The 24,007-nt window shown below is 43.8% G+C and overlaps 1 protein-coding gene across 4 annotated transcripts in view; it reads left to right on the top strand.

The window, feature by feature from the left end:
- LOC143296102 (uncharacterized) overlaps window positions 1-24,007 on the top strand; it is a 93,499-nt gene that overhangs the window by 48,285 nt on the left and 21,207 nt on the right. For 2 of the 4 annotated variants that reach the window (XM_076607876.1, XM_076607873.1), the window contains 8 exons: window positions 2,675-2,790; window positions 3,298-3,370; window positions 4,209-4,477; window positions 5,345-5,449; window positions 7,080-7,169; window positions 9,715-9,860; window positions 12,877-13,026; window positions 16,113-17,708. In XM_076607876.1, coding sequence (XP_076463991.1) covers window positions 2,675-2,790; window positions 3,298-3,370; window positions 4,209-4,477; window positions 5,345-5,449; window positions 7,080-7,169; window positions 9,715-9,860; window positions 12,877-13,026; window positions 16,113-17,708 — 2,545 coding nt within the window. The remainder of the gene's footprint in view (window positions 1-2,674; window positions 2,791-3,297; window positions 3,371-4,208; window positions 4,478-5,344; window positions 5,450-7,079; window positions 7,170-9,714; window positions 9,861-12,876; window positions 13,027-16,112; window positions 17,709-24,007) is intronic. The other 2 variants (XM_076607874.1, XM_076607875.1) reach the window with 2 other exon arrangements.

Genomic DNA, 24,007 nt, shown 5'->3' with positions numbered 1-24,007 from the left:
TGACTCCCTTTGGGATTCCAGCTAGCTTGCTGACAAGTGCTGTTTTTACTGCAAAACCAACGCCAGCCTCACGTCGCTCTTCACTTCCTTGTCCACTCCAGAAGAAGGTGTAACCAGATCCCCGTTCACAGAGCTCGCCTTCGCCAGCAAGCCGAGTCTCACTCAAGGCTGCGATGTCGATGTTGTATCTGGCGAGTTCGGATGCAACTAGTGCCGTTCTCCTTTGGGGTCTGTCCGCGTTATCTCTGTCCAGGAGAGTCCTTATGTTCCAAGCACCAATGGTGAGAGGAACGATCCTTGTTTTTTTCTTTTCTTTCTCTTTGTTTCGACCGCTGATGTAGGGTTCCCGCCAGCCGCGGTATGCTGGCCAGGGCGATATGGAGCAGGCAATTTTTAGGGCACCTTTTCTAGCCCCTTCCTCATGCCAGGGAGGTGAGCAGTGCATTCCTAAAGAGGGCTGCTGAGACGCTCAGACGGCTGCCGAGCTCCATCGCTGCTCCTGTCGATGAAGAACGACCCTATGGCCTGAGCCGCCTGTGTGCAGGTCTGCGGCTGCGACTGCCAGTGTACCCACACCTGTCGTTTCGTCGCTCGCCTGTCGCCACAGGACTTGGGGGTGATGAAATGATGAAGGATGAAAGGTCATTAAGGATGACTGATGACTTGCGCGATGAGTTTGTTTAAAGTGAAGAGGAGTTGCGCAACGTCGACCTCACTCTCTCGTCCGGGTCCACCAATTTCCAGTGGCAAGACCATCGAGACGACTGGAGGATGAGCACGGATGCAGTGGATGACCAAGATATCCTTTCGGTGTCTCATCTTGCTCTTTGCACTCCACAGTGCGTTGCTGTAACCGCCTTCCTCTTGGTTGAACTGATAGGTTTCTTCCGCAGATTCTGCCGGATCCAGACTTAGCATGCATGGGTAGACACACCCCGGGGGCCAACTGCGTGTGGCATGCACACAGCACAGCGGAGCTAGATGGCCGTCGGTGGCCCTCCTGAGCTGACGCCCTTTTATGGATCTCTTTTTTAATTCCATAAGGGTGTCTAGCCACCCGCCTCACCAGTCCCGGAAGGGAGCGGTGGGAGTGCCGGTTTAGTCGCCGGCAACCCGACCCTAAACAGGTTGTACTGGATTACAGGTTACCAGTAGCAGATCTAATGATCTGACCTGACCCTGTGTGTACTGTGACAGAGAAGGCATGATGTATACATGCACTGTGTGTACTGTGACAGAGAAGGCATAATGTGTACATGTACTGTGTGTACTGTGACAGAGAAGGCATGATGTGTACATGTACTGTGTGTACTGTGACAGAGAAGGCATGATGTGTACATGCACTGTGTGTACTGTGACAGAGAAGGCATGATGTGTACATGCACTGTGTGTACTGTGACAGAGAAGGCATGATGTATACATGTACTGTGTGTACTGTGACAGAGAAGGCATGATGTATACATGCACTGTGTGTACTGTGACAGAGAAGGCATGATGTATACATGCACTGTGTGTACTGTGACAGAGAAGGCATGATGTATACATGCACTGTGTGTACTGTGACAGAGAAGGCATGATATGCTTGTGTACTGTTTGTACCATGACAGAGAAGGCATGATGTGTACATGGACTGTGTTTACTGTGACAGAGAAGGCATGATGTGTACATGGACTGTGTTTACTGTGACAGAGAAGGCATGATGTGTACATGCACTGTGTGTACTGTGACAGAGAAGGCATGATGTGTACATGTACTGTGTGTACTGTGACAGAGAAGGCATGATGTGTACATGTACTGTGTGTACCATGACAGAGAAGGCATGATGTGTACATGCACTGTGTGTACTGTGACAGAGAAGGCATGATGTGTACATGTACTGTGTGTACTGTGACAGAGAAGGCATGATGTGTACGTGTACTGTGTGAACTGTGACAGAGGCATGATGTATACATGCACTGTGTGTACTGTGACAGAGAAGGCATGATGTGTACATGCACTGTGTGTACTGTGACAGAGAAGGCATGATGTGTACATGCACTGTGTGTACTGTGACAGAGAAGGCATGATGTGTACATGCACTGTGTGTACTGTGACAGAGAAGGCATGATGTGTACATGCACTGTGTGTACTGTGACAGAGAAGGCATGATGTGTACATGCACTGTGTGTACTGTGACAGAGAAGGCATGATCTGTATTTGTACATTGTGTATGGTGAAAGAAGACATGGTGTTTTTTTTTTTTTAAACAATTGTGACTGTGGTAGAAAAGACATGGTGTGTATTTATACAATGTGTGTTTTGACAGAAAAGACATGTGTGTGACTGTGGCAGACAAAACATATGTATGTGTACTGTAAAAGAGAAGACATATGTATGTCTACTGTGACAGAGAAGACATGGTGTGTATTTATACAATACGTACTTTGACACAGAAGACATGGTTTGCATTTATACAATGTATACCATGACAGAGAAGACGTGGTATATATTTATACAATATGTACTTTGACAAAGAAGATATGGTGTGTATTTATACAGTGTGTACTGTGATGAACACTGACACTGACATATTTTATTGTCCATTCAACCTTAAAGTCCTTTTGACAGGGGGGGGGGGGGGGGGTCGCTTTCAGTGACAATTGTAAACAGATGAAATACATGTGTACTATGACAGAGAAGACGGATGTGACTGCGGCAGCATGCAAGAGCCTCAGTCTGACCCAGGCTTTAGCAGCTCGCTGTCAGGACATTGATGTGTCTGACTCCAGTGAGGAGGACATCACCAGTTCTGTGAGTATGTGTGTGTGTCTGTGTGTAGTAGATAGTGTCTGTGTTTGGTGTGTGTGTGTGTGTGTGATTGTACACATGTGTGTGCATTTGTGTGTGTGTGTGTGTGTGTGCTTACCTCATATATGTTTGTAGCGTGTGTATGTATGTGTGCCACTTTGTGTGAGCTCATGTGTTTGTATGTGTGGCATTTGTGTATTTATATGTTTGTGCATGTGGCATGCATTTGTATAGTAAATAATACAGTGAGTAGTTTGTGTGGTGCTGTGAGTGTGTGTATGGTATGGTATGATGAGGTACTGTGTGCAGTGAGTGTGTATGGTATGATGAGGTATTATGGCATGTCTGTGTATGCAGTGGTATGTTGTGGCGTGTGTGAGTGTGGCTACAGAGGTACCCACCATAATGTGTGTTGTGTGTAGTGACGTGACATATCAATATGTGTGAGTGTTGCACGTCTCTTATGCAGTGACAAGTATCAGCATAATGTGTGTGTTGTGTGTCCCACAGCAGGGCAGCAGACAGCTTGGAGGGGATCACCATGGACAGCCTGTGGCCCTCAACTCTGCTGCTGCTGAACCACGTAATGTCTTCACTGTTTGATCTCACTGTTTGAGGACATTGTTTATTCACTAAGTGGTCAAACTATTTGATGATGATGCTTGATCAAACTGTTCCACATAGAGTTACATTCTTTTAGTACTATCATTGCTGAGTCTTGCAACTTTATTGTTGTTCCTTTCAAAGTGGATTTTTCAACAGAATTTAGCCAGGAACGAGTAAGTTGTTGCCATGGGTTCTTTTTTTATGTGCTAGGCAAGAATTGCACATGTTGCCTTGGTTTATCATGTCAACAGTCAGACCTCCACTCAAGGTCCAGTGGATGGATCATGCTTGATATATAGGACTCAAAACTGTGGACATCTGCAACATACAGGGGTGTAGGTATATCTGCAATACACAGGGGTGTAGGTATATTTTGATTTCCCTTATTTTCTTTTATTCCAGTATTAAGAGATGCACTTCAGTTAAGTGGCCCCTGGCTACAAACTTTCCAGTTTTACGAAATTGTTAGTGCCACCCACATGTCAGTTGCAGCTCATTGTGTGATGTGTGGTGAGTGATGTGATGTGTCATATGATTTATGATCATGTGATGTATGATGTATAATGATGACTGCTGAGAAGCACCAGGCACTGAAGGACATCATGGATTCAGAGCAGGGCTACTGCAGCACTGTGTGTGATGGATGATGTGATGTATGATATGTGATGTATGATGACAGCAGAGTAGCTCCAGGCACTGCATGACATAGTGGCCTTAGATCAGGACTTCTGAAGCACAGTGTATCAGGTATGATGTATGATGTGATAGATGTGTAATGTATGATATGTGATTTGTGATGTGATGTATGCTGACAGCGGAGCGGCGGCAGGCCCTGCAGGACATCGTGGACTCGGAGCAGGACTACTGCACCCAGCTGTGGGCGGTGGTGCACCACTACCAGCAGCCCCTGCAGGATGGCCACTACATGAGCTCCCGCCAGCTGTGCGTGCTCTTCCCCTCCCCCCTCCCTGACCTCTACACCCACCACTCCCACATGCTGCAGGCCCTGCAGGACAGGATGGCGCACGCCTCCTATGCCAGTGCTGTGGGTGACGTCTTCGCCAGGATCACCGACACCAACAGTGTGAGTCACTGCTGCTGCTGCTACCTGCCTGTCTGCAGGGACGTTTCGTTGGTAGCGGTAACTTGGGGATGTTGTAACTTGGGCCAAGACGCTGTCTCCACTATAATCAAATTGTAGCCCAGATTGTCCAGGACAGCAGTTGCCTCCTCAACTGGCTGTTTTGGTATATGTAGTTTGTAGGAGGAGTTTGTATTATACTCCATGTTTGGTGATGATGGAGTCTGCCTACTCATCCGTCGGACTGACGGGAGAGTCCATCATCACCATACAAACTCCTCCTTTGGGTGGTCTTAAGTTGGACATGACTGACTAGTAGGCTGGTATTAACTGATAACAAGTATGACATTTCCAGCTGTAGTTTGTTGTTGTGGATTTCGATCAGTAGAGATGGAAAATTTGTGTGGGTTTTTTTTTTAATGCACAAAAATTGTTACCGCCAAGTTGAAATACATGAATAGTTCTCTTCAATCAGAGGAATTGGAACATAAGCTCAGATCCAGAATCCTCATTCATTTTCCTTCACAAAATATATGCTTTCTTTTCTCTTGTCTGTTATTACAGTTTTCATGCTAGAATATTAATGCTTAATTGGCTATAAATGTAAAAAATTCCCTGGGAAGGGGAGAGCACTTATTTACAATATTCTCTGGCACTGAATGGCTTAATTTAAGCAACACGTAAGTTATGTCTCGGGTACAGTGTGAGTGGTAGACATGCTGACAATTGTGTGTGTTCCTGTTCTACTGTGGAAAGGTCAATGGTTGGACAATGGTCTGGTGTATGTTAGTGGTCCCTGTACTGCTCATGTGAATCTGTATTTCTGTTGTTTAAGAATGTGTGTGTGTGTGTGTGCATGTGTGTGTGCAGAACCTGCTAGGACTGTACCAGGAGTATGTGGAAAGTCTTCCCGGTGCCATCAGCTGTCTGAGGCGTCAGATGTCTCAGTCACGGTCCTTCCGCACCTTTGTCAAGGTCAGTGCCCACTGCCCAGCCTGGTTGTGCTCTGTGTGTGTGTGTGTGTGTGTGTGCGTGTGTGTGCGTACGTGTGTGTGTGTGTGTGTGTGTGGTATGGTGTGTGTGTTTGTGTGTGTGGTGTTGTGTGTGGTGTTTGGTGGGGTATGTATTTATTTATAATAATAATAATAATAATGGTACTTATTTTGCGCTGAATCTTGTGCAGAGACAAATCTAAGCGCTTTCGCACCAGTCATTCTCACGCACGCATAACTCTAAAACTGGAGAAACTGAAGACAAGGAAGAGGCAGGGAAGGGAGGCTATTTTGGGAAGAGGTGGGTTTTAAGGCCAGACTTAAGAGCTGAGTGTGGAGACTTGACAAAGCGAAAGAGGAAGTTCATTCCAATTGCAAGGTCTGGAGACAGAGAAAGAACGGCGGCCAACAGTCGAGAGTTTGAATCTGGGTATGTGTAAAATGGAGTGGATCCGAAGCTGATCGTAGTGAGCGAGATGGAGTGTAGAGGTGAAGGCAGCCACAGAGATAGAAAGGGGCTGATTTGTGAATACATTTGTAGCATAGAGTGCTGATCTTGTACTTTATTCGGTGTGAGACAGGTAGCCAGTGGAGATGTTGCAAAAGAGGAGTGATGTGCTCAGATCTTTTCTTTCTGAGGACGAGTCGGGCAGCAGAGTTTTGTATGTGCTGAAGGTACTGAATGGATGAAGCAGGCAAACCAGACAGTAGAGAGTTACAGTAGTCAAGGCGAGAGAGAATGAGAGAAACAACAAGTGTAGATGTTGCGTCAATGGACAGGTATTTTATTTCATATTATTTTATTTATCATTATTGTTGTTGTTGGATTAGTATTATCTGTTTCTTTCCTCAAGGTCTAAGTGTGTTGGGTAATGCTGTTGGTCAAGCTTCTGCTTAGCAGATGTGGTGTAGGGTATATGGATTAGTCCAAAGTCAGTGACGATTCCTTGAGAAACTGAAACTGTTGTGGTGGTGGGGGAGGGGCTAGGGTGGACGGGGGGTCAGGAGGGGAGTGTGTGTGTTTGGAGGCAGATATGTGAGAGAGGATATTATGTCTAAAAATGCATATGTGAAAGGACAATAAAGAAAAGAAAGAGGACAGAGCTATGTTAGTAAGATGATGAATATTTACATATATTTTCTTATCCTTTTGCTGTGTATATATGAGAGAGAGCGACAGACAGAATTTACACACAGTGAAGGTCAGCTAGACAGCAACAGCAGTTGACATTCACATGCACATATGCATGCACACGCAGGCATGAACGCACGTGCACACACACACTGTAATTGACGTATGATGATGATAATGATGATGATATTGATGATGATGATGATGGTGATAATTAATAGTGATGATGGTAGTTATAATTGCACCCCTTCCTCACACGGTTACTGTATGGTGATGAAGATGATGATGATGATGATGGTGATGAATTTGACAGGACCAGAAGGACAGTACCTCCCACAGTGACCTGACACAATTACTGTTACTGTTCCGCCCCCCATGCCCTCCATTCGCCCCCCCTGTGCCCACCCCCTCCCTCTTTTCGCCTCTTCCTCACACTGTGACTGTATGGTGATGATGACGACGATGATGATGATGTTGACAGGACCAAAGGGACAGTACCCCCCACAGTGACCTGCTGACACTGCTGCTGTCCCCACTGCAGAGGATTCCCAAGTACATGTTGCAGCTGCAGGTCAGTGCTCTGTGATGTCAGCACACCATGTCACATGGTTCTTCAACTGCTGCTGGTCTCTTTACATTTACAAAAAAACCAGGAATATTCAACTACCACTATTCTCTTAACATTTACAGAACACCAGGACTTTGATCTACTCTTATTCTCATCAACATTTACAGAACACCAGGACTTTGATCTACTCTTTTTCTCATCAACATTTACAGAACACCAGGACTTTGATCTACTCTTATTCTCATCAACATTTACAGAACACCAGGACTTTGATCTACTCTTTTTCTCATCAACATTTACAGAACACCAGGACTTTGATCTACTCTTATTCTCATCAACATTTACAGAACACCAGGACTTTGATCTACTCTTATTCTCATCAACATTTACAGAACACCAGGACTTTGATCCACTCTTTTTCTCTCATCATTTACAGAACACCAGGACTTTGATCTACTCTTTTTCTCTCATCATTTGCAGAACACCAGGACTTTGATCTACTCTTTTTCTCTCATCATTTGCAGAACACCAGGACTTTGATCTACTCTTTTTCTCTCATCATTTGCAGAACACCAGGACTTTGATCTACTCTTTTTCTCATCAACATTTACAGAACACCAGGACTTTGATCTACTCTTTTTCTCATCAACATTTACAGAACACCAGGACTTTGATCTACTCTTATTCTCATCAACATTTACAGAACACCAGGACTTTGATCTACTCTTTTTCTCTCATCATTTGCAGAACACCAGGACTTTCTTCATCTACTGTTGTTATCAACATTTACAGAACAACTAGACTTTCATCTACTATTATTGTCATCAACATTTACAAAACACCAGGACTTTGATCTACTCTTTTTCTCTCATCATTTACAGAACACCAGGACTCTAGAATACTACTTTTCTCTCATCAGCATTTACAGAACACCAGGACTCTTCATATACTACTTTTCTCTCATCACCATTTACAGAACACCAGGACTTTGATCTACTCTTTTTCTCTCATCATTTACAGAACACCAGGACTCTAAATACTACTTTTCTCTCATCAGCATTTACAGAACACCAGGACTCTTCATATACTACTTTTCTCTCATCAGCATTTACAGAACACCAGGACTCTTCATATACTACTTTTCTCTCATCAACATTTACAAAACACCAGGACTTTGATCTACTCTTTTTCTCTCATCATTTACAGAACACCAGGACTCTAGAATACTACTTTTCTCTCATCAGCATTTACAGAACACCAGGACTCTAGAATACTACTTTTCTCTCATCAGCATTTACAGAACACCAGGACTCTTCATATACTACTTTTCTCTCATCACCATTTACAGAACACCAGGACTCTTCATATACTACTTTTCTCTCATCACCATTTACAGAACACCAGGACTCTTCATATACTACTTTTCTGGCATCAGCGTTTACAGAACACCAGGACTCTTCATATACTACTTTTCTCTCATCAGCATTTACAGAACACCAGGACTCTTCATATACTACTTTTCTCTCATCAGCATTTACAGAACACCAGGACTCTTCATATACTACTTTTCTCTCATCACCATTTACAGAACACCAGGACTCTTCATATACTACTTTTCTCTCATCAGCATTTACAGAACACCAGGAATCTTCATATACTACTTTTCTCTCATCAGCGTTTACAGAACACCAGGACTCTTCATATACTACTTTTCTCTCATCACCATTTACAGAACACCAGGACTCTTCATATATTACTTTTCTCTCATCAGCATTTACAGAACACCAGGACTCTTCGAATACTACTTTTCTGGCATCAGCATTTACAGAACACCAGGACTCTTCGAATACTACTTTTCTGGCAGCAGCATTTATAGAACACCAGGACTCTGTATACTACTTTTCTCTCATCAGCATTTACAGAACACCAGGACTCTTCGAATACTACTTTTCTGGCATCTGCATTTACAGAACACCAGGACTCTTTGTATACTACTTTTCTGGCATCAGCATTTATAGAACACCAGGACTCTTTGTATACTACTTTTCTGGCATCAGCATTTATAGAACACCAGGACTCTTTGTATACTACTTTTCTGGCATCAGCATTTATAGAACACCAGGACTCTTTGTATACTACTTTTCTGGCATCAGCATTTATAGAACACCAGGACTCTTTGTATACTACTTTTCTCCCATCAACATTTACAGAACACCAGGACTTTCATCCACAATTATTCTCATCAACATTTACAGAACACCAGGACTCTTCAGGTACTGCTATTCTCTGATCAGTGTTTACAGAACACAAAGACTCGTCATCTGCTGTTATTCTCTTAAAATTTACAGAATACCAGGACTCTTTCAACAGCTACTGTTCTCCCATCAATATTTACACAAATATTTAAGATAAAATAAAAAATTGGGGGGCAGGAGGTATTAGGGGCCAGGGGGTATGTGTTGTGGGTGGTGCTGATGGGGTTTTAAACGTCCACCTCCAGTGATGACGATGATGATGATAATAATGATAATAATGATGATGTGTGCAGCAAGTGTTACGGCACACAGGGGAGGACCACCCTGACCACTTCCACCTGCAGGCCTGCCTGGTGAAGCTGCAGGACTTTGTGGAGAGGTTCAACCACGACATCACTCACACCACCCATGTCACTGCCCTCGACCGCCAGCACCTGCAGTGAGTCATCACATCATTCACATTACTCACATCACTCACACCACCCATGTCACTGCCCTCGACCGCCAGCACCTGCAGTGAGTCATCACATCATTCACATTACTCACATCACTCACACCACCCATGTCACTGCCCTCGACCGCCAGCACCTGCAGTAAGTCATCACATTATTCACATTACTCACATCACCCACACCACCCATGTCACTGCCCTCGACCACCAGCACCTGCAGTGAGTCATCACATCAATCACATTACTCACATCACCCACACCACCCATGTCACTGCCCTCGACCGCCAGCACCTGCAGTGAGTCATCACATCATTCACATTACTCACATCACTCACACCACCCATGTCATTGCCCTCGACCGCTAGCAACTGCAGTGAGTCATCACATCATTCACATTACTCACATCACTCACATCACTCACACCACCCATGTCACTGCCCTCGACCACCAGCACCTGCAGTGAGTCATCACATCATTCACATTACTCGCATCACTCACACCACCCATGTCACTGCCCTCGACCGCCAGCACCTGCAGTGAGTCATCACATCATTCACATTACTCACATCACTCACACCACCCATGTCACTGCCCTCGACCGCCAGCACCTGCAGTGAGTCATCACATCATTCACATTACTCACATCACTCACACCACCCATGTCACTGCCCTCGACCGCCAGCACCTGCAGTGAGTCATCACATCATTCACATTACTCACATCACCCACACCACCCATGTCACTGCCCTCGACCGCCAGCACCTGCAATAAGTCATCACATCATTCACATTACTCACATCACTCACACCACCCATGTCACTGCCCTCGACCACCAGCACCTGCAGTGAGTCATCACATCATTCACATTACTCACATCACTCACACCACCCATGTCACTGCCCTCGACCACCAGCACCTGCAGTGAGTCATCACATCATTCACATTACTCACATCACTCACACCACCCATGTCACTGCCCTCGACCGCCAGCACCTGCAGTGAGTCATCACATCATTCACATTACTCACATCACCCACACCACCCATGTCACTGCCCTGGACCGCCAGCACCTGCAGTGAGTCATCACATCATTCACATTACTCACATCACTCACACCACCCATGTCACTGCCCTCGACCACCAGCACCTGCAGTGAGTCATCACATCATTCACATTACTCACATCACTCACACCACCCATGTCACTGCCCTCGACCACCAGCACCTGCAGTGAGTCATCACATCATTCACATTACTCACATCACTCACACCACCCATGTCACTGCCCTCGACCGCCAGCACCTGCAGTGAGTCATCACATCATTCACATTACTCACATCACCCACACCACCCATGTCACTGCCCTGGACCGCCAGCACCTGCAGTGAGTCATCACATCATTCACATTACTCACATCACCCACACCACCCATGTCACTGACCTCGACCGCCAGCATCTGCAGTGAGTCATCACATCATTCACATTACTCACATCACTCACACCACCCATGTCACTGCCCTCGACCACCAGCACCTGCAGTGAGTCATCACATCATTCACATTACTCACATCACTCACACCACCCATGTCACTGCCCTCGACCGCCAGCACCTGCAGTGAGTCATCACATCATTCACATTACTCACATCACTCACACCACCCATGTCACTGCCCTCGACCGCCAGCACCTGCAGTGAGTCATCACATCATTCACATTACTCACATCACTCACACCACCCATGTCACTGCCCTCGACCACCAGCACCTGCAGTGAGTCATCACATTACTCACATCACTCACATCACTCACACCACCCATGTCACTGCCCTCGACCACCAGCACCTGCAGTGAGTCATCACATCATTCACATTACTCACATCACTCACACCACTCACGTCACTGTCTTTGACCGCCAGCAGCTGCAGTGAGTCATCACATCATTCACATTACTCACATCACACCACTCATGTCACTGTCTTCGACCGCCAGCACCTGCAGTGAGTCATCACATCATTCACATTACTCACATCACATCACTCACACCACTCATGTCACTGTCTTGGACCACCAGTACCTGAAATGAGTCTCCCACACCAGTATATCACCAATGTATAGTAAAGACATAATTCCTTAACTGGTCATCTTCATCATAGTAGTATCTTTTAGCCTCTTATTATATTTCCAATCCAGTCACATAATCCTTTCCAAGCAAGCACTTGTGATTACATGTGACAAATTTATATCCCATTATTTCAAATTTAAGATGAAACTCTAAGTAGAATAATTCTAATAATTAAACAAACATTAGGTAAAAAAACGAAAACAAAAAAAGTCTCCAGTAAACAGTATTCTTTGCTCCTTGTCATTGTAAAAATGATTTTATTAACACTTTGACAAAAAGGAATCTTACTACCAAGTTAGGAAACACTATCTTGATATAACATTGACTTTTTTTTTTAAAGAAAAAAAAACAGCAAAACGATCATCAAGTGCACATACAAATACATTTTTCTAAATTACTCCAGCGCTATTAGAATAAACAACAGAAATAATCTAAGCATTTTTTCCACTCTCACCTGAGCACTGGGGCCACAGAGCTAAAGTTATCTGCGGCTGCAAACTGAGTGGCCACACAGGTACAACGAGAAAGCAGTTGTGCCAGAGAGCACGCATCTACCTGAGCTCTCACCTGAACTCCTGTATAAGAGAAAAGATGTTCGCTTGAGCCTCATGCAACCACACATACGACAAAGCTGCCTAACTTAAATTGTTATGCCACACGAACAAAAAGTCTGCTTCGATGCGATGACTTTCATCACCATGATAATGATGGTGACAGTGAAGATAATGGTGATGATAATGATTTTGGTGATACGACGATGGTGTGATGGTAATGATAATGATGGTGATGATGATGATAGTGATGGTAGTGACTATGGGGATGTGATGATGTTGAAGGTGATGATGGTGGTGGTGAAGATGTGATGATGATGATGATGATGACAGGACGCAGGGCCAGACGTTCAGGTCCAGTGCCAGCAACAGCAGCTGTGAGATGCTGCCGCCCACCACCAGCACCATTGACAGCGGCATCCAGTCCACAGGGGAGGACACTCTGCCTCCCCCTTTCCTGCGCTCTGCCCGCCCCCACCACCAGTGAGTCCCAGTCTGTATGTACACGGTTATTTTTGGCCCCACCACCAGTGAGTCCCTGTCTGTATGTACACAGGAGTCCCTGTCTGTATGTACACAGTTATTTTTGGCCCCACCATCAGTGAGTCCCTGTATGTACACAGTTATTTTTGGCCCCACCACCAGTGAGTCCCTGTCTGTACACAGTTATTTTTGGCCCCACCACCAGTGAGTCCCTGTATGTATGTACACAGTTATTTTTGGCCCCACCACCAGTGAGTCCCTGTCTGTATGTACACAGTTATTTTTGGCCCCACCACCAGTGAGTCCCAGTCTGTATGTACACAGTTATTTTTGGCCCCACCACCATTGAGTCCCTGTCTGTATGTACACAGTTATTTTTGGCCCCACCACCAGTGAGTCCCTGTCTGTATGTACACAGTTATTTTTGGCCCCACCACCATTGAGTCCCAGTCTGTATGTACACAGTTATTTTTGGCCCCACCACCAGTGAGTCCCTGTCTGTATGTACACAGTTATTTTTGGCCTACAAGGTGTGATGTTTTGACTCAGGTCTGACCCCTTATCAGCAACCTGTCTGTGACTGAAAGCTAAATTCTGATCGTCAGTTGCTACCACCTCTCACTGCAAATTCACTTTATGACAACATCATTGATCATGATAACGGCACACAATCACACTGAACAGCAACACTTGCATGCTTCAGTCTTACCACTGATTCAACATATTCACCGTTGTATCGTATTGAAGCTTAATTGCATATGACACCAAATGTAAAGGAAACATGAACACAGTCACCCTTAGAACATGAAAATGGAGCAGTATCTTAGTTTGGGATACATCCATGGTGCAAAAATAGAGAAATCAGAAATGTAATCTGATCACTTTCCAATCTCTTCTAACATGCAAAGCAAGATGGTGGGTGGGACTGAAAGTGGGGCCAGCAGACTGGATTCTGATTGAACTGAAGTTAAATAGAATAAAATAGAATATGTCTTTATTACCAAGTGTACCAGGGTCACAAGGAATATTGGGGGGGATACTACATAACAAGATACGAACATAAATTGAAAATCATACACAAACACAGATACAGTAGAAATTATGATAATACAAGTGCATATCAATAGAAAAACTTATGCACACACACACATGCACACACTGCACACACACACACACACACATGCATGCACACACACACACACACACACACACACACACACACACACACACACACACAAACTCTCTCTCTCTCTCTCTGTGATTATGTGACACATATCAATTATAAACAAAAAAATCATGTATAGATTGTCAATATATATATATAATGTATATGCCTCTCTCCTCCCCTGTCAGTCTCTATGTCTCTCCACTGTCACTGTCACTATATCTGTCTGTTGTCAGCCTCCCCTGCCTTCTTTACTCTTCCCCTTGTCCATTCTTCCTTCCGCTCTCCACCACGCCCCTACCCTATTGTCCTCATGTTATTCATCTATCGCGATATTGTTTTGTACATAAGTTCTATGTTTATGTTTGCACATGCTTATGCAATTTTGACGTTGGTGTTGTGAATTGACTCTTGCTTTTTTTTGTTTGTTTGTTTTTGTTTTTTTTGTGTTTTTTTTGTTGTTGTTGTTGCTTTGTTGCTTTTTTTTCCAATTATTATTTATGCCCAGAGGGCTGGATGTAAAAAAAGTACTTTGTGCTTACTCCTTTACCCTCGTAAAATAAAATTTCGTTCGTTCGTTCGTTCGTTCTCACACACACACACACACACACAAACACACACACACATGTTTGAACAGAAGCTGCATGTTACATGTGGCTCGGGTTGATGACTTGATCTTGAGGTAGATGAACTGGGGTTTGACAACAGCGTTCATTCAACTGAATTACTTCAGAATTGTAATAAATTTTGTGAAAGAAAAAGAAGTGGACAATGCAGCAGACAAACGGAGTAGCAGAGCGGAGCCAGCAAACAGACGAAAACAAGTCAGATTCCGGTCCATTTTCTGAAGATGTCACTACTCAGACAACAACATCAGGGATTAGTGGAGCCATTCTGCACCAGACAATATGAAGGATATTCGATTTTCAGGATTAATGGCAGATGCAGGTTACTGGATGCATGCACCTTATACATGTTCAAAATTGTCTTTTTCTTTAAATTCAGGGGTTGTGCCTTGCGTGCTGCAGCTTTATAGGCCAAAAAAGTGTGGTACATGTCATAGTCCTGTACAGTGAACTGTTGTGTTTATTCTTACAGCCAGTACTGTGATGTTCAGCCAGTATTGTGTGTGTGTGTGTTTGTGAATTATTGGAGCTAAGTGAGAGTGTAGCTAAACAAATGTATGCATCTGCCTTATTTGTTTGTGGGATCAAAGTTACATGGTTGTGTATATGTGTGTGTATGTGTGTGCATTATGTCACCAAGTGCTGCTTCATGTTTTCAGAAATGATTATTTCTAAGTAATAATGAAAATAATGATCATGATGATATTATAAATAATGATAATATCATTTAGTTTGAGTCTAATATCATCATCTTAGATGAACAGACAATAGATAAATAAACAACTGAAACGAACCATGCTACTTCATGTGTCTTTTAGACACATGTTTGACATTTTGAGTGATGACGTGTGCAAGTTGACATGTGTCTTTGTGGGTAGTGGGGCCTGGGTGTGTATGTGTGTCAGTGGAGTGTTGGGCCTGAGTTTTTGTGAGACTACAGATTGGTGCATGTGAGTTATTTATCTCTGTGTGTGTGTGTGTGTTGTGTGTGTGTGTGTGTTTTAAAATTTTATACATATCATTGGTAGGCTGTTGAGCATCTGCTTTTTCTTTTCTTTGTTCAATCATGTGGTGTAGTGTACATGTGTCAGTCTACATGCTTTGACTAAAACCATGGTGTTCCAGTTCTATGTTTGCATTGTACTGACTGTTATTTTTATTGCATGGTGATGGTTGTATTGATTTTCTGGTCATTGATGTTGTACTTGATGTGGTATTGGTGGAATTGATGTCAGCACTGGTGTTGTGCTGCAGTGGTGTCATTGCTACTGATGATGATGATGTTGTTGCTGCAGTAGTTACCAGTGGGCAGAGCAGACGTACCACACAGACCCACGACAGGCGGCGCGGATGCAGGCCCAGCGTCAGGGTCAAGGTCAGGGCGAGGAGTGGCGCCTGACCTCCCACAGTCAGCCTGACCTGACCAAGGGGGGCTACCCTCACTACCGCCCCTGCCTCCATCCCACCACCACCACCTCCACCACCGGCGACCGCAGTGCCAGACAACGGCGCTACAAGATCAAGAAGAGAATGGAAGGTCAAGGCCAGTATGGCCAGGCCTCCCCGCTGCGTCCAGCTTCGGCCATGGACTTTGGGGAGGGGGGTGAGCAAGAGGACAGAGAGCGAAGGCCTCACTCTGTGCTGGGGCCTTTCCCCGGGGACAGGCGGCCCAGGGTCATCCAGGTCTACAACCGCCGGGCCCCGCGCCCCCTTCAGCACACGCACCTTGCCCCCCGCCCTTCCCCCCATGTTGGGGTCAATGGTCACTGGGACCCTGCAGCCGGGGGAGACCCCCTGGCACACCAGGGGGAGAAGGCTGCACACTACCGCCCCGTGGTGGACTACGAAGATGAGGAGGATGACACGCGGGCTCTGAGTGAGGCCCCACCCTCCACCACCAGGTCCCACAAGGCCAGCAGCCAGCAGGTCCACCACCACCCCCTGGGGTCAGAGACGGACAATTCTGATGACTTCAGTCAGGACGACCTGGCCGCCGCTCTGTCCCTGCACCTCAACAACGGGGATGGGGGCGGGGGTGTCCTCTACCACCACCTTCCCCCTCACGCCGTCAGTGCTCAGGAGCTGCGGGTCAGCCAGCAGCAGATGTACAGCTCCTCCTCCTCCCAGCCCCCCACCCACCACTACCACCAACACCACAGGGATGATGACGATGACGATGATGATGAAGACCAGATGGACGATGTTCACCTGGACTCCACAGAGTCTGACCTGAGCCCCTCCCTGCACCAGCCCCAGAAACCCCCGCAGCACATGTCGGAGGAGCTCAAATTGGACCTGACATGTTTCCATGACGACAGTGACAGCAAGCCAAGGGGAGTTGGGGGACTGTTGAAGCGCAGTCAGGTGTCGGACCCCCCACCACCACCTGACCCGCAGGGACCCCTCAGCATGAAGCCTCATGGTGGTGGTGAGGGGCACAGTGGGGCTGTGGCAGGGGTGGAGGAGGCAGTGTCAGTGCCGGTTCCTGCAGACCGCTCCAAGACAGAACCATCCAAAGAGGTGGTGCACAGCCTGTCCGGGGACAAGGGGCTCACCTCCCTGCCCCCCATCCACCCACATGACCCCCCCCACCACCAGGACGCCAACGGACGCCTGTTGCAGGCAGAGTTGGAGCGGCCCCCGGTGCGGCGAAGCGTGACGCCCAGCGAGTTCTCCACCGTGTCTCGCCCCGCCGTACTGCGCCGAGCTGCCACACCCTCCGAATTCCTGACCACGCCGGATACTGCAGCCTCCAAGGGGGGCCGGAGGAGGAAGGACGGGAAGAACTCGTCCAGTGAAACCCTGCACCGCTCCGTGGATGATGTGTCCCTGTCGGCCTCCAAGAAGAAACCCTTCAGGACCTCCCTGAAAAACCTCTTCCACAGGAAGAAGTAAGTTCTGGCAGCCTGCCTCTTCTGCATGATGTCTGTTGTGCTGCATGGACTGGGCCTGGGTGGGGACACTGCTGACTGTTGGCCTGTGTGTGTGTGTGGGGGGGGGGGGTGAGATTTGTGGCTGTGATGTTTGTGGTATGTGATAGTGTGTTGATCACAGGACTGTGTACATGTTCACCATGTGATATGTGGCTTTGAAGTGTTCATGTGCAGCAATGTGGCTGTATGCACGTAATTTCCAGCCTAAAAGCCACCTCTTGTTTCTCAGATTTATTTCCATCATCTTATGGGCAGTATGCACCCTATCTGTGTCTGAAAGCTAAATTCTGACCGCTGCTTTGTGTCACCTATCACACTCGTCATGGACAACAAACTCAGTGTTTGACAGTACACTTGAGTACACACCACCACACTGAATAGTATTTATTTGACAGTACACTTGGTCACAATAAAACACACACCATCACATTGAATGTATTCATTTGACAGGACACTGATCACACAATATAATACCATCACACTGAAAAGTGTTTATTTAACAACACACTTTGTTACAGTAAATACACGCCATCACTCTGAATGGTATTTATTTGACAATACACTTGATCACAATAAACACATACTATCATATTGATTAGTATTTATTTGACATTACACTCAGTCACAATAAACACCCACCATCACACTGAAATGTATTTATTTCAGTATTTGACAATACACTTGATCACTATAAACAAATATCATCACACTGAATAGCAACACACATGCTTTATTCATACCACTGTTAAGTTTGACATTGATCATTTTCACCATCATACAGAATCAAAACCAAATCCGATCGCATGCAACAGTAGATTTGAATTTAAAGTGATTTGCCCTTTCAGAAGAAATAAAGAGCAGCATCCGTGTTGGGGGATAAATTTATGGTCTGAAAATAGATAACTCAGATGAACAAACGGATCACCTGTTAGAAAAATAAATCAGTAATTGTTTCAAACATGCAAAGCAAGTATCAGTATCAATATCAGTAGCTCAAGGAGGCATTACTGTGTTCGGACAAATCCATATATGCTACACCATATCTGCCAAGCAGATGCCTGACCAGCAGCGTAACCCAACGCGCTTAGTCAGGCCTTGAGAGAAAAAAAAAAGAAGAAGAAAAAGAGATAACAATAATAATGATAATAATAATATTAATAATGATGATGATAATAATCATGATAATAATAATAATAATAATAAGCAAGATGGCAGCCAGTACTGTAAGCAGACTTAGCTGACTGGATTCTGATTTATCAAGTCAATGCATTGGGGCTTGACAACAGTGTGAGTTCAGCCGAGGGCTTCAGAATGGTAGACATTGTGCCAGCTGATGAAAACAAAGAAAGAAAGATAACAAAGCAGATATGGAGCTGAGTTAATAAGCAGATAAAAAAAACTACAATTCTGATCCAGTTTCTGGGGTCAGTAGAGACATTCTACACCGGTCAGTAAACTGGTGTGGAATACAGAAATGGGGCTTGTAGTAGTAGGCCTCCTTCAGTCATGGCTGACCATGGATAGAGTATATCCGGCTGTTTGTGGATGGATGGACAGATATAAGCCTGGGCAATGTAATATGGAAGACAGGCTGTTGCCCATGCAGCTTGTCCCCCCTCTTCACCTCACTGACAGATCCAAAGGAACAGCAAGGCTGTTACGTTTTGGTGCCAACGTGGCCGCAGGAGCTGCCGGAAAGTAATAAAGTTTGCCATCCGACCGCCTTAGGGGCCCCACACCGGATTTTCTGTCAGGGTTTACTCCCTTAGCTAGGTGGCCACAGGTAGCTCTCCAGAGCTGGCGTCCTTTGATGGGTCATTTATTTCCACCAGGGTGTCTAGCCACCCTCCTCACCATCCTCCTGAGAGCAGCAATTCGACCCTGTGGAAGGTAGTACTGGGATCCAGGTTACCAGTAGCAGATATATCTATCTGACCTGACCTGTGGGGCTTATAATGGAGGATAATACAATTAATAGGGCTTTCTTAACATCACTAACACCACTGCAGTCATTTTTGTATAAAACATGGTGATTTAGTGGCATGCACAAGTAAGAATGAAAAATGGAATACTGTCATTGCCTCTCTGCTGTTCAGCCTGTTGATTAATTGTAACAACTATCTGCTTCACATCTACTTGTGTCAGTACTCTAAGTTCCTGTAAGACTGCAATCCAGTTTTGTATGTATCACTATGAAACATGTTTATGGGGGATTGAATTTTTAGACATTGATGCATCAGGAATAAGAAAGATGAAGTTGTTGATGATGTTCTCTGTGATTGTCATTATTTTCTGTTTGTGTGTTTTGTCAGTGTATTGGTGACTGGCCTGACCTGGAATGTGTCCTGGTGATTGTTGTGTACATCTGGGTCATGACGCATAATGGCATTTTCACAAAGATTTTATGTCAGATTTGACATCAACATAGCACATACTTACATTTGTGATATTGGCTTTATTTTACACTGTTGAGTGGATGGATGTATGTGTGTGTCTGTGTATGGAGGAGGGGGGGGGGTGATGTTTATTGCTTTTCCATTTATTATTTTGGTTCCATTTTACATGGTTAACTGCATGATTTTTTTTTCCATTTGTGATTTTGGTTTTATTTTACACAGCGAAAGCATGAGAAATATTGTTTTCCATTTGTGATCTTGGTTTTATTTTACATAGCTGATAGCATGAGAAATATTGTTTTCCATTTGTGATCTAGGTTTTATTTTACATAGCTGATAGCATGAGAAATATTGTTTTCCATTTGTGATCTTGGTTTTATTTTACACAGCTGATAGCATGAGAAATGTTATGTTTTCCATTTGTGATCTTGGTTTTATTTTACACAGCTGATAGCATGAGAAATGTTATGTTTTCCATTTGTGTTCTTGGTTTTATTTTACACAGCTGATAGCATGAGAAATGTTATGTTTTCCATTTGTGATCTTGGTTTTATTTTACACAGCTGATAGCATGAGAAATATGGTTTTCCGTTTGTGATCTTGGTTTTGTTTTACACTACTGTTGAGTGCATGATAAAGTCTTTGACTGAATGCTGCACAGTAATGTGGATTAGTTGTATATTGGTGTGTAGATTGTTTGACAGTGTTGTGTTGCATTTTGACTACAGGCATACAGAGTCGGATGTGTAGATGACAGATGCATGATGGGTAAATATTGACAGCTTGCTGTTGTTGTTATGGTTTATTGGCATGTTTTCTGTGGTTGTTGAGATGGAGTTCTGTGTGCAAGGAGAGAGGTGTCAGTGTCAGTGTGTGTCACTATCACTTGGTGTGGTGATCTGCATGAAAGTCACTGTGCACTGAGTGTGGCACTGTCAGAGGCACTGTCTTCCAGGTTAATGCACTGTTGTGTGATGGTTAGAAGACACTTTGCATGCTCACACACACGCACACACACACGCACACGCACACACAGATATTTTGGGTGGTGGGGGAGACAGGGGTTCATGCTGCTCTGATGCTGCTTTTGATTCCACAATGCATCATTGTCAGTGTTACTGTTACTTAGAGGAAGTTTGAACCAGAGTTTGTTCTTGTTGTTTTGTGTGTGTGTGTGTGTGTGTGGTATGAATCTTGCAGTAAATGACATAAACATATGTTTATTCATATAGAATTATTCAAATATTTTGTCTTGGTAGGCACCAATTACTGATCAGTTTTCATGATCATCGAACAATATGATGTCAAGGATTCAGAAGATAAACCAGTATGGTGACAATGATTAATGGATTTAAAACATAGACCAATGTTGACAATGATTAATGGTTTCAGAAGATAGACCAGTATGACAATGCCTGGTGGATTCAGAAGATAGGCCAATATGATGACAATAATTAATGGAATCAGAAGATAGACCAATATGGACCAATATGATGGTTATTAATGGATTCAGAAGACATACCAGTATGGTGACAAATATGGTATTGTGACTAGTCATGCTTTAAGTCAGTGCTTTAAAGTCAGTGTTGCAACATGCCATCTGGTTTTGGTTGATAGGGAAAAAAATCTGTGTGCAAAAGAGAAAAGGTCTTGTATACAAACATTATCAAATTTTAGTACAGTGATTGGTAATGGTAAGAACAAACCCTTGTAAAGAGTCAGAATTCAAGGTCACAACATGCTGTATTGGAAAAAAAATGTTGAAGTGTGATAGAATTTTTTTTTTTTAAATCCAGTTTTCATTTAAAATAAAATAATTATTTGTTTTGGCCAACACGATGTATCTGTGAAAGTTTAGAGGTTAAAGGTCAAGGTTACATCAGTGTGTGTCTTTTTGATTATTGTCAGATGATCAGCTTTGCAGTGTCATATTAATTTCTTCATGATTTTTGGTGTTGATGGATGAAGTGGGAATCACAGTGAGTGTGAGCCTTGAAGGTTTTACCTCTTTTTTTTTTTACATGACATTTTCAAGGTCAGTCAACAGTCTCTGTACAACTGCTTTAAACTTGTACATAGATTTGCTACCTGACTACATTATGTTGAAAATATTGCATAAGCTGAGGTATGATCTGTATTGTGAACAGCACACAGGTTGATTGTGTATCGATGGAGGTTTATATGATGATAGGCTGATTGTGTATCGATGGAGGTTTATATGATGATGTAATTACAAGGACACAGGAATCAGTTTTGAATATTGCTACAGCTGCTCCATAGAATATTTCAATGTATTTTAGTTAAGAAACACAAAAAAATGGATATTTGTACCAAAAATTACCCTGTGTAGCTAATCTGCAGATCATTAACAGTAAATTATTGATACTGATCCGTCCATCACTGTCTAATATTCCTTGTGTCCTCTGGCTTGGTCTGTCCTATGTCTTCTGTGTCTTTTTCTTTGTCTGTCTCTATGTCTTCTGTCTCTTTTGCTCTGTCTATCTTTATGTCTTCTGTGTCTTTTCCTCTGTCTATCTTTATTGTCTTCTGTCTCTTTTGCTTTGTCTATCTTTATGTCTTCTGTCTCTTTTGCTCTGTCTATCTTTATGTCTTCTGTGTCTTTTCCTCTGTCTATCTTTATGTCTTCTGTGTCTTTTGCTCTGTCTATCTTTATGTCTTCTGTCTCTTTTGCTCTGTCTATTTTTATTGTCATCTTTCTCTTTTGCTCTATCTTTATTGTCTTTTGTTTCTTTTGCTCTGTCTATCTTTATTGTCTTCTGTGTTTTTTGCTCTGTCAATCTTTATTGTCTTCTGTCTCTTTTGCTCTGTCTATCTTTATTGTCTTCTGTCTCTTTTGCTCTGTCTATCTTAAATTGTCTTCTGTGTCTTTTGCTCTGTCTATCTTTATGTCTTCTGTCTCTTTTGCTCTGTCTGTCTTTATGTCTTCTGTCTCTTTTGCTCTGTTTATCTTTATTGTCTTCTGTCTCTTTTTCTCTGTCAGTCTTTATGTCTTCTGTCTCTATTGCTCTGTCTATCTTTATGTCTTCTGTCTCTTTTGCCCTGTCTATCTTTATTCTCTTCTGTCTCTTTTTCTCTGTCTATCTTTATTCTCTTCTGTGTCTTTTGCTCCGTCTATCTTTATGTCTTCTGTCTCTATTGCTCTGTCTATCTTTATGTCTTCTGTCTCTTTTGCTCTGTCTATCTTTATTCTCTTCTGTCTCTTTTGCTCTGGTATCTTTATTGTCTTCTGTGTCCTTTGCTCTGTCTATCTTTATGTCTTCTGTCTCTTTTGCTCTGTTTATCTTTATTGTCTTCTGTCTCTTTTGCTCTGTCTATCTTTATTCTCTTCTGTCTCTTTTTCTCTGTCTGTCTTTATTGTCTTTTGTGTCTTTTGCTCTGTCTATCTTTATGTCTTCTGTCTCTATTGCTCTGTCTATCTTTATGTCTTCTGTGTCCTTTGCTCTGTCTATCTTTATGTCTTCTGTCTCTTTTGCTCTGTCTATCTTTATTCTCTTCTGTCTCTTTTGCTCTGGTATCTTTATTGTCTTCTGTGTCCTTTGCTCTGTCTATCTTTATTCTCTTCTGTCTCTTTTGCTCTGTCTATCTTTATGTCTTCTGTCTCTTTTTCTCTGTCAATCTTTATGTCTTCTGTCTCTATTGCTCTGTCTATCTTTATGTCTTCTGTGTCCTTTGCTCTGTCTATGTCTTCTGTCTCTTTTGCTCTGTCTATCTTTATTCTCTTCTGTCTCTTTTGCTCTGGTATCTTTATTGTCTTCTGTGTCCTTTGCTCTGTCTATCTTTATTGTCTTCTGTCTCTTTTGCTCTGTCTGTCTTTATTGTCTTCTGTGTTTTTTGCTCTGT

The sequence above is a fragment of the Babylonia areolata genome, chromosome 21, assembly GCF_041734735.1.
Source record: "Babylonia areolata isolate BAREFJ2019XMU chromosome 21, ASM4173473v1, whole genome shotgun sequence".
Lineage (NCBI taxonomy): Eukaryota > Metazoa > Mollusca > Gastropoda > Neogastropoda > Buccinidae > Babylonia > Babylonia areolata.
This window is presented reverse-complemented; position numbering and strand designations above follow the sequence as displayed.